General features: G+C 42.3%; 1 protein-coding gene across 1 annotated transcript in view; it reads right to left on the reverse strand.

Annotated features, from left to right (window-relative positions):
* The window catches only part of LOC116333166 (glucosidase 2 subunit beta-like), a 157,152-nt gene that overhangs the window by 44,148 nt on the left and 95,940 nt on the right, over positions 1–17,064 (reverse strand). Inside the window, exon 11 of the mRNA XM_031756349.2 lies at positions 1,474–1,543. Coding sequence (XP_031612209.1) covers positions 1,474–1,543 — 70 coding nt within the window. The remainder of the gene's footprint in view (positions 1–1,473; positions 1,544–17,064) is intronic.

The raw sequence follows: 17,064 nt of genomic DNA on the forward strand, positions 1-17,064 counted from the left end.
ATCCATGAAAAATGATTTTTTAACTAAACCTGAACAGAATCCTTTTTATGTTTTAAGACAACACTCTTCAATTCAATTTGTTGTCACTCCCTGACAGGCTGCTCTAATAACTTCTGCATGACTCACAACTGTGCTGACAAAGTAGCTTTATTTTCCTTGCTCCTTTTAGCGACTAACGTCTCGGATAGTGTGTTGATGAGGTGGCCCGTTAAAGCCCATTTCTATGCAGTGTCTCTAATTATCCGAGCCGGTAAGGGCTGCTCTTCTTCGCTAATCGCAAATAAGGCAAGTGAGCCCTATCTCTAACAGCACACAGGCCCTCATTTCCATATTCATAACCCAGAATTGCTAATGGGGTTAACAAATGTTTAGGGAGGGTGATTGTTCCGCTTGAGGTTGATAAGGGAGGGGGGAGGGGGACGATTCGGGGTCAGGAAAGCGATGCAGGTTGCGTAACCGTGTGCGCATGTGATTCTCGGCGGGGCAGGGGTCGTAACATTCACGCTCAGAGTCAATTTTTGTGGAAATTGCTCTCTACAGCGCAAAATGTATGGACTAATTAGAAGTAGACCTCGATATCATGTGACTTCTAAAAGGTATGAAACGAGAAAAATGTGCAGGGCCGGGACACGGGGGACAAAATCACATCCAAGTCCTCAAACACAAATGACAGTGAGTAATTCGGCTAGAGGCAATTAAAGCAAGGTGGACAATGAATAATTAGAACAAATGAAGTCATGCCAGCTCCTGCCCCCCTCCACCACCCTCCTCCTCTCTCATGCAAGTGTTTGGTTGAGGGGAAAAAAGGCTGACCTTTTGGTAAGTGCCACCTCTGTAGTTGGCACTCCTCTCTCCCTACTGTAATGAACAGTTTGGGGGCCTAAGGGCCACAGAAGCTACTTATCAGCAATTGCTGGCTGGCTCTGAGCTCTGTGAAAACATCTGAGAGGGAGCAAAAGGCACACAACAGGAATTCGTACCCAAAATTGTGCGTGGATTTTACTCCTCAGCTGTTGTAAGCATGACAGAAGAGTGAAGAGCAGAATGAATCCTATAAAATCGTTTTTTTCTTTACTAAAAAGTAGTTGCAATTTCTCTCTTAAAAAAGCCAGAGAGGATTGTGGGTAATTCCCAGCCAGGCGGACACGCTTCTGCTCACACTAAGTCAGAAGAGGACTACCCAGCAGAGTACAGAAGACAGCCAATAGTGTTTGTTTTTCTTCATTAGCATTAGCCTTAGGTATCACACAGTGCATATTCACGCTTCTTTCCATACTATGTTAGCACAGAAGGATGGAGTCTATTTTAAGGCTTGGTGAAATTACAGTCACGCTCCCGCTTGCAATCAAAAAACAAAAACTGTGAGAGGGAATTGTCTCATCCGCAAAAAGTGCAAAACGTTGAGGATTTAGCCACACGTATGCCGCAGTAGGCGCTAACCTCTGCCTCTGTTGCTTTCTTTTTTAGCCTCACCTTATTTCCATGTTGACTGTCTCATAAGCTTCTTCCACTTTCTTCAGATTGGTCGCCTCCCACTCTGCAGCTAGATAAAACAAAAGGTCAGGCAAATTAACAATGCAGAGTTGTTGCATCTCAACAGCTGTGTGTTGCCAAACAGTGGGCTCTTGGTGGATCTAAGACTGTGAGAAGAGCAGTGCTGCGCGTAAACGGGGAAATGCTATTTTCAGGTGCGCTAAGTGCCAACAGGCAGGCTTATTAGGCTCTTCACATTGTGCTAACTGAGACAGGGAGGAAAGAGAAGTCAGAGGGAGTGTTAGAGCAGCAAAGGTAGCTCACTTTATCATATAAAAATGTTCCAAGTATGACAAGAATTTCTGGAAAAATGAGTGTTAACAGAATCAGGATGAAGTATAATTCATCTCATGAAAAACAACATGTTTGTATCTGCCTAAAGTGGCTGATCTCTCTATAAAAATATAATTAATTAATGCACTTTTACCACTTACTCACAGTGTTGTATGTCTAATTCCACATTCACATTCAGGAGTTCTCCTTTAAATCATGTTACTGTTACTTTGCAGCAAAATGCTTCAGTATCCTCACTAGTGAATAGCTTAGATTTTCTTTCTGTCAGTTTTTCAGGTGTTTTTCACCGAAAGCAGCCATGTGTTAAAAAAAGGTATGAGAGATGTTGAAATAGAACTGAATAGGCAATACCTTCCTCTGGGTTTCACTGCATGGTTACTGTTACTGTTATGTATTCTGCAATTTGAGGTTTTTTTTTTTTTTTTTTTCACATTTTCTTTTAGGATAATTGTAAAATTTTAAAAAATAAACCTTTTGTGCTGTGAATGTTACATTTTCAATATGTGACTTGGTAAAACATAGTGTACAAAAGAGAACTGTAAAAACAATAGCAGGTGATAAACATTTAATGACAGTGATATAACTTTTTATTGTTAACTCGGGTTTGTAATTCGCACTTTGCAGGTATTAGTGACTTTACTTTGCAACACACACAAAAAAAATCAACCTGAAAGACACTCAGGTTCTGCTGTGAGCATGATCGAAACATCCCGTTTATGTAGAGCACTGGTTAAATTCATATTTACACACCTCTGAAGGCATCCTTATAAGAGTTGGGGGGAAAAAATCAAGCAAACAACCCTAGCAATATTGTATTGACACATGGACACAAAATATTAGTATTTTATTAAATACATTAAAATACTCAGGGAACAATACAAACAAGAAGGATTACCACATGCACCACCAGCTTGAGATTGCATGTCATGACCCCATATCAGAGTGCAGGTTTTAGCGATAATTTTCTATGCTTGAAAATCTCATTTTCCAGTATAAAAATAACTGAAGTGGGATAACGTTATTGGACAAAACAGATATTGGCAAAGTTTAAAATTAAGGACATAATTTGATGGCCATCCTTCCACTGACACCATTTCTGATGAGGCTTCAGTGAACAGTAGATGGATTAGCTGTGGGACCAGATCACAGACAGTAAAAAGACACTGACATAGCTTTCTGGTTGGAAAAATGAAGTCAATGCAGATATGGGCTAAACATGCATTCCACCTGAAGACCCCATGATGGTGATAATTACGGTTGGAAATACTTCCAATCTGATAGAAATCTACGGGAAAATTGCTTTCTGATTTAACCCCTGCAAAAGGTTCCTGTTGAGTTCATAGTCTTAGTCATTCATTCTGTGTCATACTGAAAAAAAAATCATGGCATGTCAAACACATCTCCTTAGTCAATGAGCAAATGGTTTCTAATTCAGATCCACTCTTCCCCGTCCCGTCAGTTTTTTTCACAACTAAGTAGGTGATAGCAAAAACTATATCAAAACGGGAATTCAGAAAACAAGGGATAATACTATATCCATCCCTTATCTGCTGTCTCTGCTATCTTTCTTTTTCTCTAAGGACATGACTTTCAGATACTGTTCACCTACTGTAGAGAGGTTTTTAAGCCTACTACTTCTTCTGTCTGCCTCAAACTTTTTATGGACATAATGCACAACAAGTCATTACGGTTGAAAACCTGGGAATCACCTTGGTGGTGCAAAAATACTATTTCACATTTGTCAGGCTGGATTATATTTGTGTTTCCCTGGAAACAAAACAGAAAAGAGAAAATACCACAGGTAACACATACCACTTCACACACAAGCACAATGGACTCAGTAGAGAAAAGGCTAATTCTGTTCAGCAGGCAGACATAGAAATTGAATTACTACTCAAAAATAAGGAGCTAAAATACACATACCACATATAGAAACGTATCAAGATGAAACAGACTATGACATAACCTTGTCTGAGTCAGAGGTCACTATTTGTCAACTGCCCCTAAGAGTTTGTAGCCTCCCATGGAAATGATAGCTTAGTCACATGTTTAAAGATGTCTGTCTTTGTATAAAGACACGCTGATTGCTCTAAGCCTTTTTGGGAAGGTTTCCAGAACTCTGTCAAGAGCCACGAGGAAATGCAACATCAGCCTCAAATATAATATCTCCAAGAACCCAACTTCATCTTTTTAGGTTCCATTTAGGATGTTGTTGAAACAAGGCCCATCTTTTCCCTGAAAAGATCTTCTTTCCCCTTTTCAAGAACCATTTTGCTTGAATAGCTCAGGGAATAACACTAGTTTATCCTTCATAGGAAGAATGCAATTGGAAGTGAGACTTTTGAGGTTAGAGGAAATTCATCCATCGATTACTGATGCAAAACTCTGAGACAAGTGAATTTAATTCAGTTTTATTTATGTAGTGCAAACAATGACAACAGTTGCCTCAAGGTGCTTTATATTCTAAAGCAGGGGTGTCCAACTCCAGGCCTCGAGTGCCGGTGTCCTGCAGGTTTTAGATGTGTCCTTGACCAAACACAGCTGATTCAAATTGCTAAATTACCTCCTCAACATGTCTTGAAGTTCTCCAGGGGGCTGGTAATGAACTAATCATTTGATTCAGGTGTGTTGACCCAGGGTGATATCTAAAACCTGCAGGACACCGGCCCTCGAGGCCTGACGTTGCCTACCCCTGTTCTAAAGTAAAGACCCCACAATAATAGTAAGAAATCCCAACATTCAGATCACCTCCTGCAAGTACTTGGTGACAGTGGGAAGGAAAATCTATCTTTTTACAGGATGAAACCTCTGGCACAGTTCATCTTCATCCTTTGTCGATCTGGACAGGACAAAGACAAACTGTAGAAGAGAGCCAGTGTTTAATAATCTATACAAAGTGAACTGGGACCATCTAAAAAGTGCTTTTGATAGTGAACAGAGACACTATCAAAAGCACCAAAAAGAGACTTCAACATGTCACCAACCTCCTTTTCTTGTGGAAAAGTAATGGGCTGTTTGGAAAATTTGTGACAATGTATCAAATAACTTCTACTTTCATACTACGATAATAAAATAACTAAAATAACTGTAGACATCAATGAACTTCTTTTGGTCGCACTGCAACAATTAGAGTGAAAGAAAGTGATTTTGCAACTCACACACAGACACACACAAACACACCACACGTCCGCACCTCCTCAACACCACCTGCCCTCCTCCAAAAACACTCAGAGACTTTGAAAGTTGGCAGGTATGTTAATGTGAAGTGACACCTGCTCACTGGCTTCGAGCTACAAGTGAATTTATGAGGACGTGGTTTCAGTTCCAGTCGGATCACAGTTCTCCTTCATAAAACGGTTGGTAAAACCCAAAATAACGTGCCAATGGGCTGATGGGCACCATGACAACATCTCAAAAGCTTAAAATTTTTATTAAAAATACCCAAAACATATTGTTCCCAAATTGTAGAAATACGGAGACGATAATTCATAGCTTCCAAAAGCCTTGAACAAAAGTGTGATGTGCATATAAAATACTTGATTTAAGCCACCAACTACATGTGGGGGGGTCTGTTTAAGCAGGCACTGACACCCCAGTGAAAGTGTAAGGGAACCATTTAATTAGTAAACCATAGTGTCTCTGACTGAGCATGAACAAAAGGGGCTGAAGAGCTGAAAAGGAGATAAGATGGCAGACAATAGAAGTGACAAGACTCCTGTTTAAGTGACTAGTGCTGATGGACATGGGGATTTACTGGGGTTTCTGTGAGTGGACGGGTTCGTCTCTGACGTCGAAGAAACTCTCTCTGGGGCCCGGCGCCGTGGCAACAGAAAGGAATGTGTATGCAGTGAGGACCGTGTGTGAGAAGCTGTGACAGCCCTGGCCTGAATACCAATTAGGATGTTCCTTGCATGTGGTCTCAGCTGGTTGCCCATAAAGAACCCCCCCCCACACACACACACACACACACACACACACATCCACCCACCCGTACACACATAATTCCCTCGGCACCTATTTCTTGCCAAACCTAGTACAGATGTGATGTGTCTAAGAGGCAAGCTGTGATTTACCATGCTGTAATGGCTATTTTTATATAGCACCACAATGGGGAGATCTCACTTTGACTCACCCCCAAACCCCTCGGACTCTTTCAGAAAATCGCAGCCTCACATACAAAGCGTGGTCTCTCAGCCTGCTCCTACTCTCACAATCTCTTGCCCTGTTCCTCTCTCTCTCTCATACAAACACGCGCAGCAATCATCAAGCTCAGCAATGACAAAAGGAGACGCAGAATCCCGAGAGGGTGACATTTGACCCGTTGCCGCAGCCCGGTTGTATATGGAGAGAGGAGGGGAAGAGCAGCCAGGCTTACAGAAGCACCCAGAGCAGAAAACACAGTGAGCACAAAGCCTCCTGAACGGTTTCTGCACCCGTCAGGCCTGACATCACCTGAAGCCAGCGTACAGTATGCAGAATTGCTTGCGGTTTAATTATTGCAACAATTAGATCAGCGGTCACATGGTCACATGGGTGTAATTGCATCATAAGCGCAAGTCTGAATTTAGGCACTGCAATGCATGGGTACAAATGTGTACGAAAAAAAAGGAAACAAAAAAAGCTTTCTCTGCAATAGAAAAACATACAAATCGAAGCTAAACTGACCGGTGACTGACATTTTTCTACTTCGGCAAGTGTGCTGTACTTCACTAGGAGCTGTCAAGAGGGGCTGTTAAATCACAGAGGCCGTGTACACAAATAGAAGAGGAGGAACGCACTGCATAGTATAGTCTTCTGACCAAACTCTCCCGTGTATTCGTACCTTGAGCCCAGAAGAACGAAGATGTTTTGTTTACATGTGAGCGGATCAATAGGCAAGGCGTTTCTTCTGCAGCTCTAAGAAAAGAAGCCGGTGCAGCATGCGAGCTGCAGCCGGGCTCAACAAAACAAAGGCGATGCAGCGAGGCCACCCTTGAACCCCGCGTTCGCGCGAGCGGCCGACACCTTCAGCGAGATTATGTCGGCTAACAGGCAGGAATGTAGGAGTTTGTTGTCTGTAAAAGTCTGCTCTTTAAAATAAAGACTGGCAGCATGCTTAAGCTCTCGCATTGATTCCTTTTTACTTTCCTTTATAACCTCTTTTGCTCGCCGCCATCTATCATCCAACCCCTCCAAGCTTTTTTTTGTATTTTTTTTGTATTTTCATTTTGACTTGAACATTCTCCTCGCCTTCAATATTTTCAGCTTGAGCTCCTCAGAGTCTCCCTGTCACCCTCGCTACCTCCCCCTCTCTCCGAGCTCCATTTTTCTCGGTTTTCTCTGCTCGGATAAAGAACTCGTTCTGACTGCAGAGAGGGGAGGACGAAAATATAGGTTGAGGATCCCTGTAATGAAATGTTTATGGCAGGTTGTAACAATGAACAAGAGACCTTTCAGATACTGTGAGCTGGGCTGTGATAGCACTAATAGCCACCTGCTGGAATTGAACGCGAGCGCCTAGAGGAGCAAATTACTCTGTTTTCCTTGAAGTGAAAATGTTATCAAAGTTAATTCAACAAAGGTAATAAGAGAGGTATGGCTTAATTAAAAAAATAGAAACTGAACAAATGTTTGCATTTTAATCAAACACAGAGCGTGCAGAGCTAACATGTGTAAGCCTTTAACCATAAGTTTAAGTGAAACGCACTTTTAAACGTTATATTTCTCTCTCTTTATCCATCCAAATCCCACAAATGATTGTGAAACTGCAGCACAGGCTGCTGGGAGTTGAGAAGAGGTCAGTCTCGCCCCCTGCATAATCGTTGTGTTGGAGTGTCTGATTGTATTAGGGTTGAGTGAATAACAGTAGCTGGCAGAAATAGCATCATGTTTTGAACTATCAGTGCAATTCATAGCCTTGTGACTGACTCAGTTTGTATTCATTCTCCCACACTCTCCTGCACCTCTCTTTTTTTTTCTCCGCAGTGGTTGAAGGACAGGCGCAGCGTCACGGCGAGCACGTACTAAAATTAAGAATGGATCCATTCACTGGCCAGCTGTCATTATACCAAACGACTGAAGCCAACACTGCAGATGGTGACCACGCAGAATGTCATTTGATGACTGAGAGGCAGTCAGATGTTTTAACTGTAATGCTTAGAGAAAAAAAGCTGCATTATCTGCTGTACCTAAACAATATGTGATATGTAGTATAAATGGATCAGATCGACTTACAGGTCTTACAGCTTTAATGTAACCGTAAACATCGTGCACGAGTTGAGATGACTGCAGCAGTTTTTTATTAACGCCTAGTGTATCATAGTTAATATATGACTTGTTGTGAGTATTTGAGACTTTTACATCATCAGTGTGACTCGATGAAGGAATAAAAGAAAAGTGCAGAATGTAGCAAATATGATAAAAAATCAAAACTCATATATAAATTAATATTTACTTTTCTTAATTTGTCAGAAAGTTCAATAAACACATTTTTTTTTTTAAATTCTACATTTTCTGTCAATTACTTCATGGTTCAGGCATTAAAGGGTTACGTCATTAATCAAGAACAAATGTCTTGTTATGTTTTACTGAATATAGAAAAGTTTTTGCTCTTTTTGAACACTGTGCAAAGAAGAAATATTTAGGTCTTTTTAGATGTAACAGCTGTTTTCTTATAGACAAGAGTGCTAAATTAAAATAAAAATGCATTAATCTTTAGCTTCATGGTGGGTTTCAAATGATCATATATTGGTTTTGATTAAAAAGTCTACAAGTCTTCAAAAAAAATCATAATTTTTGGAAAGACCAAGTCACTGGTTAAATAACTACAGAGCTCAGAACCTCCTCTGTCATTAACATCAGCACAAAAACTGTGCTCTGGGAGCTTCATGGCGTGGGTTTTCTTGCCCAAGCTTCTTCTGTAGATGTAATGTATGACCCAGTGCTTTTGCCCACTAAGTTTATTTACAGTAAGCAACTAGTTAGCTTAGCTAGACTGAACACAAATGAAACGGTGTTAAGACAGTAAGCACAATCAGTCCATATACAGAAAAGTCAATGAGTCCATGTTACCTTGTTTGACAGATGAGACCAATAGCGCTTAGATTAAATCACAGTAACCTAAAAGTCTCTAAGTTATAAGTAGAAGAATTAAACAAATGTACAAAACCAGGTAAGCAAAAGAGGCATTTAAATGGTAAGTCTGCTCAGATACGGCAAAAATCATAATTACTGTACAATTATTTTGGTCATAATGAGATGTTATAATTTAACAGGATTACTCAGACTTTGGGAGAATAGCCGTTAGCTATTAAACCTTTTCAAAATAACAAAATTGTCCTTATAATTTAGCACATTTCCTTAAACTTTTATTAGACTTCAACTGAATAAATGAAGTAAATGAATGAATGTGAAGTAAACTTAGCACAGCCTGGCAGGGAGTCAATTTTGACTTTTATGGATATGAGAAAGGAAGTGAGTAAAAAGTACTCCATAACAGACTGGGGGACAATAATTGCTCTGTCTTGATTATATTGCTTTAATTGGTGGAAGGCAAAAATTTTAATTGAAATCAAAAGCCCATTAATTGCACAGCCTTATTAGACAGCATTGCTCTCACAATCAGTATTACACATGAGTGAAATGGTTAAAATGTACAACTGTACAATTAATGCATTCAAATGGGCCTGTTGCGTGCACTTTCCTGTCATACATTTGTATACATACACTGCTACAATGGTGGTTGCTGATGGTTAACATGGGCAAAGTAGCCCTTTGAGCCAAAAGCTTCACGCTGCTCTAAACACTCAGTTTACAGCAGTTTTTCCACTCCTGGCTCTTTCTGAGCAATGAATCAGTAAGAGCCAGGAGGCTACTCAAAAGTAAAAATAAAGAGCTGGGAGGAGAAGGGGTCTCCTTTAAAATCATGTAGGTTCTTGGTTTAACAGTCCTGGACAGCTTAAAGTGGAAGTAGGTTTTGCATTGCCTAGTTTAATGGCTCGCATCAGCTAAGCAGTCAATGTTTCCTGGTAGTTTTAGAGCATTCGCTGTCAAACCAAACAAGTTTATCACCAAAAAGATGACTTTTTTTTTCTTCTTCATCCCCCTGTCACTGTAAAACTGCAGAACCACAAATTAGGAAAGCGTCCGGTTAACGGCAGCTTCCTATTCGGCTAAAAAATTCGACAGCGGGATCAATCTTCTCACCCAACTATGAGAGAAAAATGTTAAATGCACAGCACGTTTTACAATACGAGATATTGATAGTATAGCGTTCGTATAATAGCTCTTAAGTGCATTTAAATGCAGCAATCAGGGTCTGGCGCTCACATAATCACAGCGATGCGTAATCACTGTTTAACATTTAAACGGAGAAGGGGGCCCAATGAACAGAATAAACAGCCTGTGTGGAGTGAGTTCGCTCTGTAACAACTGGGTGCTGTTTATGAATATGTATGATGTAACAAACGCCTAGGAGCTGACCTACTTCTGTGTCTCCTCTGCTCATGACTTGGTCCCCTTCCGGGGTAACTCTGTCATCTTGCAACATACTGTAATAGCAGGAAGCATGCGACTCCCATGTACAAATCAACATGCACCCGTTTGATGGTTTTGCAAGTGATAATCACCGTCTGTTGAGGGAAAACACTTCAATAGGTGGCTGTGCAGCCGTAGGAATATTCAGGACCCGGCGATGTCGGGTCTTTTTATTCACTCCGCGCACACATTAACCTGGGCTTTCACAAGTTTCTGCTCACCGAAATGTAAACGCTACCATCAACAAGCATCCAAATCACGTCAAAAATGCAAACGACTGACGTTTGAATGTTTACTTAAACAGTCGTGTCACATGAATAGATGGGAAATGCAGGAAATGGAGTAAATGTGTGACGGACAAGTAAGTACGAGCAGACAAAAGAGAGCTCTCGACATAACTGGGGCTGCACACTGGAGAGCACTTGTCTGCACCATCTCATAAAATATCTTTACCCAGGATCATCTTGGTATGGTGCCAAACACGGTTAGCTTCAGGAGCTGGGAAAGCACAAAAAAAAAAATCTATTTCAGACAACGCGAGAGACAGAAAGCTGGCAGCCGCTCGAATCAGACTTCCAACATTTGATAAGTGAAAACGGGCTAATTTCGTGTATCCCTCGCACGGTTGCAATCCAATGCATTCCTCCCGTGGCTATGAAAACGCACGGGCGAGGGCGGGCGAGGCCGAGCGAGGGGTGAGAGGCAAATCGTTTCAACCTCTCGACAGCTTAATGGAAGGAGAGGAAAAAAATGCAGTAGTAACTCATTCTATAGCAGAAAGGAAGCCCGGTGCACTTTTTCCACCCCGCTCCTCTCTCGCGTCGATCGGGCACTCGAGGTGAGGACAATTACGCCTCAAGGACGCGTCAACCTCGGTTGGGGTCAGAGGTCGCGGCGAAGGCGACCCCTCCTCCCCCTCTGATTCTGTTTAACATTTCACATCTAATATGGGAAGTGCTGAACAGACCCTTAAATTAAGATCAGCCCTCTGCTCTCTCACAAACTGAACCTCCGCTGGCTCACAAGCCAGTCCATTTGCTGAGAGTGCTGAGACGCATTGGCTTTAAAAAAAATGAAATAAAATAACTGGTCACCCCAGTGTGGACCGAGGGACACTGTGAAGCGTTCGCACGTGGGAGACTGAAGCGTAGGAGTGCAATTTATATAAAGAGCTGTTATGCCCGTGGCTCTAACACGCGATTCATGTTAAATAACGAACCTAAAGAAGAGCACTTGGCGGGTATTGTTAGTGTTTAAGAACACAGTCTTCCTGATTTCAGTAGGTATGTGGTCCAAACATGCTCATATTCCTCTCTCTTTTATCGCGCCCGTGAAAGTTAGCTATTTTTAGCGACGCCCTCATATCTGTAGATGCAACCTTGCTAAATTAGATCAAAGTGAACCCTGCCTCACAGTACTCTTATATATTAAGCTAATTTGTTTACTACAGCTACTAAGGGCAAACATCTAAACAAGTTGACAAAAATAGCACCCTGGATCGAAGAGCTGTGACTTCACGTGCTCTGTGGATGTCAGAAAAGCCTCTTCACGCATTTGAGGTCACGTAACGGGTGATTGTTGAGTTTTCGCAGGTCGTGTGGAAAGCTCTCTCTGAGATTGTGGTTGTTCGAGTTTTTGGTTGGGTCACCTGGTGGATACAAAGTTTGAGCCCGAGCATGATTCTGCCCGAGGTTTCTTTCTGTTAAAAAGGACGTTTTTCCTTCCCGCTGTCAACAAGTGCTTGCTCATAGGTGGTCATTAGGTTGTTGGTGTTTTCTCTCTGTTATTGTAGGGTCTTTACCTTATGATATAAAGCACCTTGGGGCAACTGCTGCTGTGATTTGCTGCTATATAAATGAAACTGAATTGAATTGAACTGTAATTGGATTGAAAGGAGGAGGTGAAGGAGGATGGCTCCCAGTGCAAGGTAGACCACCTTGTCTTAGCAGCATCTCCACTACCATCAATCTGGGATATAGAGCAACAACATGACAAACATTTAATAAAGTTAGTGTTTTGATGTAAGCTAAGATCAACCACATCAAGATCTGGGGTGTTTACCGGCTCAGTTAAACATTTGTGAGGACATAAAGTGTTTGAGGTCACATAGATGAGATCAAATAAAGCAGGGTCAGTGGTGGTGCAGTGGCCCTGGGTTTGAATCCACCGAGCAGCTGAGGTCGCTCTGTGCGGGTGCTTTTTAGCTTAACTGGCGATTCCTAATTGACTGTTGGTGTGGATGTAAGCACGAATGGTTGGCTGTCTGGTTGCGTTAGCCCTACGATAGACTGATAGATGGTGATTGTATATGCTTGGATAGTTTTATATCTATTTCAGAGTGCAATGTCATAGCCATGGAGCGAACACTGCTGGAGACTAAAGCTAGATCTGGGTGTCTGGGGCCTGGGGTAACAAATTAGCATGTTTTCAACAAAAATGTTTGTTTCCACTGCAGGCATATGCCGACATTTTTAGCACATTGTTATTTATATCCACAATTACAGCTGCAGCGCAAAATGATGCATTTACATTAAGGTTACCTTTTTCAGGCACGGCCTGGCTGATGTGAAGGTGTGACAGTAATAGCTGTCCCATTATCGATGGCTGGGAACAAAGAGAGTTTCGTGTTTATTTATTTATATATTTCATATTTATTTCAATAAATATGAAACTAGGTTAGGGTTCAGTTTTAGGCAGAGAAAGCACAGCAAAGTTATTATCCACCCAGAGCAGGAGAGCAACAGCTGCTGTTTTAGTATGCCAAAACCACTTTGAAAAACTACCCAGTGACCCACAGCACGCTATAATAGTGGAACCAGTGAAAATAATGGAAATGTATTCACTTGTGTTCATAAAAATCATTTGCCTGTCACAGCAAAGGCTTTTTTTAAACATATTGCAATATGTATTACATTAGGATTATGAGTCAATGTGCCCTCGAAAGAGAGATATTGCACTTAGTGGCTTTTCCAGATTTAATAAAGATAACACGAGTGCTTGCTTAAAAGGGAATCTTCCTTTTCCCCCCCCCTCCATCAGATTATGTAATGTAAAGTGCCCTAAGATGACTAATGCTGTAAATTAATGCCATTCAAAAACACAAGTATTAATCTGAACTAAGGAGAAAAGAAGTTTTTTGTAGTTTTGGAGAAAACTTAACCACATAAAGAAAAAATAGAGGAAGTGCAAGACTCCAGTGATCTGTGTGCTCCACACTTGCTCGGAGCACACAGGAGGAGATGGTGCAGAAATGTGGTCAACCGAAACCGCAGCGCCCCACTAGACTGTCAGCGGCACTCCCCCTGCCGCGGCCCGCAGTGAGCCGAAATACCGAACAAAGAAAATCCCACTGACACCTCGGGAAAACACCACTCTGCCTGCATGAAGATTGAGTCTGGGAGCTAGAGCGGTGGCAAATCTGCTAACTGATACCCATTTAACTGGCAGGATATGAGCTGGGTGCAAAAAAAAAAAAAAAAAAAAAAAAAGGCATCCAGAGTGGCAGTTAGCAGCTTATAATCTGTGGCAGACATAGACTCTGCTTGCTGTAAGTGGCTACTGGGCAGCTCAATCGGCAGAGTGGCCCCAAACAAGCAGCATTAGCACTGCGGATCGCACTGCGGCTCTGTGAGAAACAGATGAAGTAGCACAAAGGTCGGAGCCCACAAGAGCGAACGCAGTCAGCTTACAGCTCAGCAAAGACCGACTGAAACAGGACGGGTGGTGATAGCACCGCGGACAGCGCCAGTTTGCGACCGTCTACGTCAGCACCATGGAGAGTTCTCGCTGAGCACACGCCAAGGAAAACAGACCGCGCAACTCACTGAACTGCACTCACAATATAATGTCACTGCAGATAACGAGTCTAGACACTTCTGGAGTCACACCACATGTGACCTGAACATTTAGGCTGCGTCTGAGATAAACAAAAACAACAACAACAAAAAACTCCATCCTGTCCTTAAAGGGAGTCATTTCTGGAGACACAACTGCACTCCAAGCGGTGCTATGATAACGTCCCTCCAAAGGGGACCTTTTCAGGACATGTCAGACAAATCTGTGAACGAGAAGGCGAGCGGGGAGGGGAGGCAAACCACGCACGCGCACACAACTGAGACAACTGAGGCAACAACAAAGAGAAGCTGCAAGTGTGACAGAGGTAGCCTGTAGAATAACAGCGAGAATGGGGGAAGGGGGGTGTTAGTGTGCGTTTTCCTGCTAGGGGATGGGGGGTTGGCATTAAGAAGCCCGGGAGATGTTTTTCTGGAAAGTGGCTGGTTTGGAGAGGCAGCAGCTGCTGTTGGACTAAACTGAGCATCAATGACTGTCTAATCCAAGCGAGGCCACTATCAGCACAGCGAGGGCGCTGCCGAGCAGCAGCTCCACCAGCTCCAACGTGCCCGAGGAGGGGGAGGGAGTAGACACAGACAAGCCCGGTGACCTATGGTCTTCCTGCAGGCGACAGCTTCTCGCGAATAAGCTATATGCATTTATATGTGTGCTAGTGCATGCGTGTGTGCGGCCCTGACACGCAGCTAGCTCCACGCTGCATCGGTCGGTCTAATCAGGGGGAAAGAGGAAGAGGGAAGAACGACAAGTGTGAGTCAAGTCGTCACGCAACGGCTGGCGATACACTCCGGGATAGCTCTCACCAGCCCCGGAGCGCAGCTCTTTATAGCAGCGAGCTCGCTTTTGACACACTCTCACAAAAGCACACAATGAGAGGATGATGACACTGCACCTGCATTTTGATCAGCAGGAGCAGAAATGGATATTTTTGCAGGATGGACATACACCGGCCAGCTTTCAGATCAGTGTTGGAGAACTTTCAGGCTACACTTTATTGATTTATGAGCCAAAAAGTAAAAGTAGAAAGTCCTAAGCTTGTACGCTAATGTGGGATTATGTAATTGCTAAACTTTTGCATCATGTTAAGTCTCTGTAACTGCGCCAGTCATCAGTTTCAAAATACACAAGTGCTTTAGCTTAACTATTCCATCTTTATTCCTCAAAGGGGCTTTTTCCCTTTTTTCCAACACAGACCCATCTGCCTCATTTACTTTTACAACCGTCCTCAAACCCCAGTGGGATGAGCGTGTTACCTCCTTCTCTCCTGGCAGTGTCACAATTATGATCAAAAGCTGCCTGTATGTGCGCGTATGCATGCTTTGTGTGTGTGTGTGTGTGTGTGTGAGGGACAAGTGTGGACAAAACAAATGGTGAAGCCAACACCAAACCCTCTTGTGTCACTTAATTATTTTCAGTGCTCCAGATGCTGTCTCTGACTGAGTACACAGCTTAAGACTTTGCTCACGGCAGTGCTTTGCGAAGGCGTCCCGGCCCTTTAAATAATACTACAACTGAAGGCGAGGGATGGGGCAACACTGATACAGCAGCCACAGCCCTGATGGCAATTATTTAGACGTCCACTTGCTAATTATAATAGAGGATGACAGGTGCCCAAAACAATTTGGGCGCAAACTGCCTGTGAGCTTCTGCGCGTGGTTGTCTCTGCTTATGGTTACAGATAAAGATAGCCAAGCCAGTGTCTCATCAAGCAATCATCTCTTACTTTGAGCCGGGCTGTGCTGCGGTTGATGCTTTCTGATGAGCATCTTGTTACTGAGATGCTGCGTGCTGGCGGATTCACCGTTTTCCTGAAGGTAATTCACGAAAACTGTCTCCTGAAAAACTGTTTCTCTCGCATCTAAGAGGTGCAAGAAAAGGGGATTTAGGAACCTTTTCTTTAAATTCAATTTAAAATGACACCAGTTTTGTTTTTCTATCATTTTCATGATTAAATATTGAAACATTTGGACTACAAGCTGTCAGTAAATCAAAACCAATGCATGGATTCACATGATTTACGCATAATGCCGTATTGGATAACAATAGTATCCAATACAGCTGTTCTATTACATGCAATGCAGTAGATACAGCACAATATGAGCATAACTAAATAAGAAAAGGTAGCCGTAAGTAGCCAAAAAGCAGGAAGTGTATTTTACTGCATTTCTGTGTCCGCAGTGGTAAGTCTGGTCGGTCAAATTGCTGGTGGAATTAGTTTAATTGTATTGACACTGAGTGTCAGGTATGTTGTGGTAATATTATTTCGTCCTATTTCTAACAATTATGTATTTTCCTCTTGCCTGCCTGCTTTTTGTCTTATTTAGGCAATAAAGTCATCATGGTCTGGAGAAGCGAGCAGATTTAAGAGGGTTTTTTTTAACTCTTTGTAGGAGGTTAAACTTAAAAATGGGATAATCATACATACTATAACATTGACTGTATGTTCACCCTCTTTCCTTCAAGTATTTCAGAAAATAAGGCATCGATTTTTTCAAGAGATTACTTCTGCATGAGGGAAAACCTGGTCGCTGGACATTTTCATGAAATGTCCTCAAAGCATGAAAAGAAGGCAGCTGGACCACTAGTGTTTTATTTTGTTTGTTTGCTTTTACCTGAGACTGTCCACAAGTTGTTCTGGAAATGAAGAAGTCTCTTGGCTGAGAGCCGCAACATCTTAAAAACCCTCTCCTTTTTTTCAAGCTATCACGACTACCAAGATGTGGATGACAGAGAACCTAGACTGACATCTAAGAAGCTGGTATCACCGTTAGAGGTGGGCAGATTGCTCATAGGTGGTCATTAAAGTATCAAAGTATCAAATTCAGTATTGATACCGGCAATGAAGCTACTCGGTATTGGACCGATACCAAACTC

This window comes from Oreochromis aureus, linkage group 3 (assembly GCF_013358895.1).
Source record: "Oreochromis aureus strain Israel breed Guangdong linkage group 3, ZZ_aureus, whole genome shotgun sequence".
Lineage (NCBI taxonomy): Eukaryota > Metazoa > Chordata > Actinopteri > Cichliformes > Cichlidae > Oreochromis > Oreochromis aureus.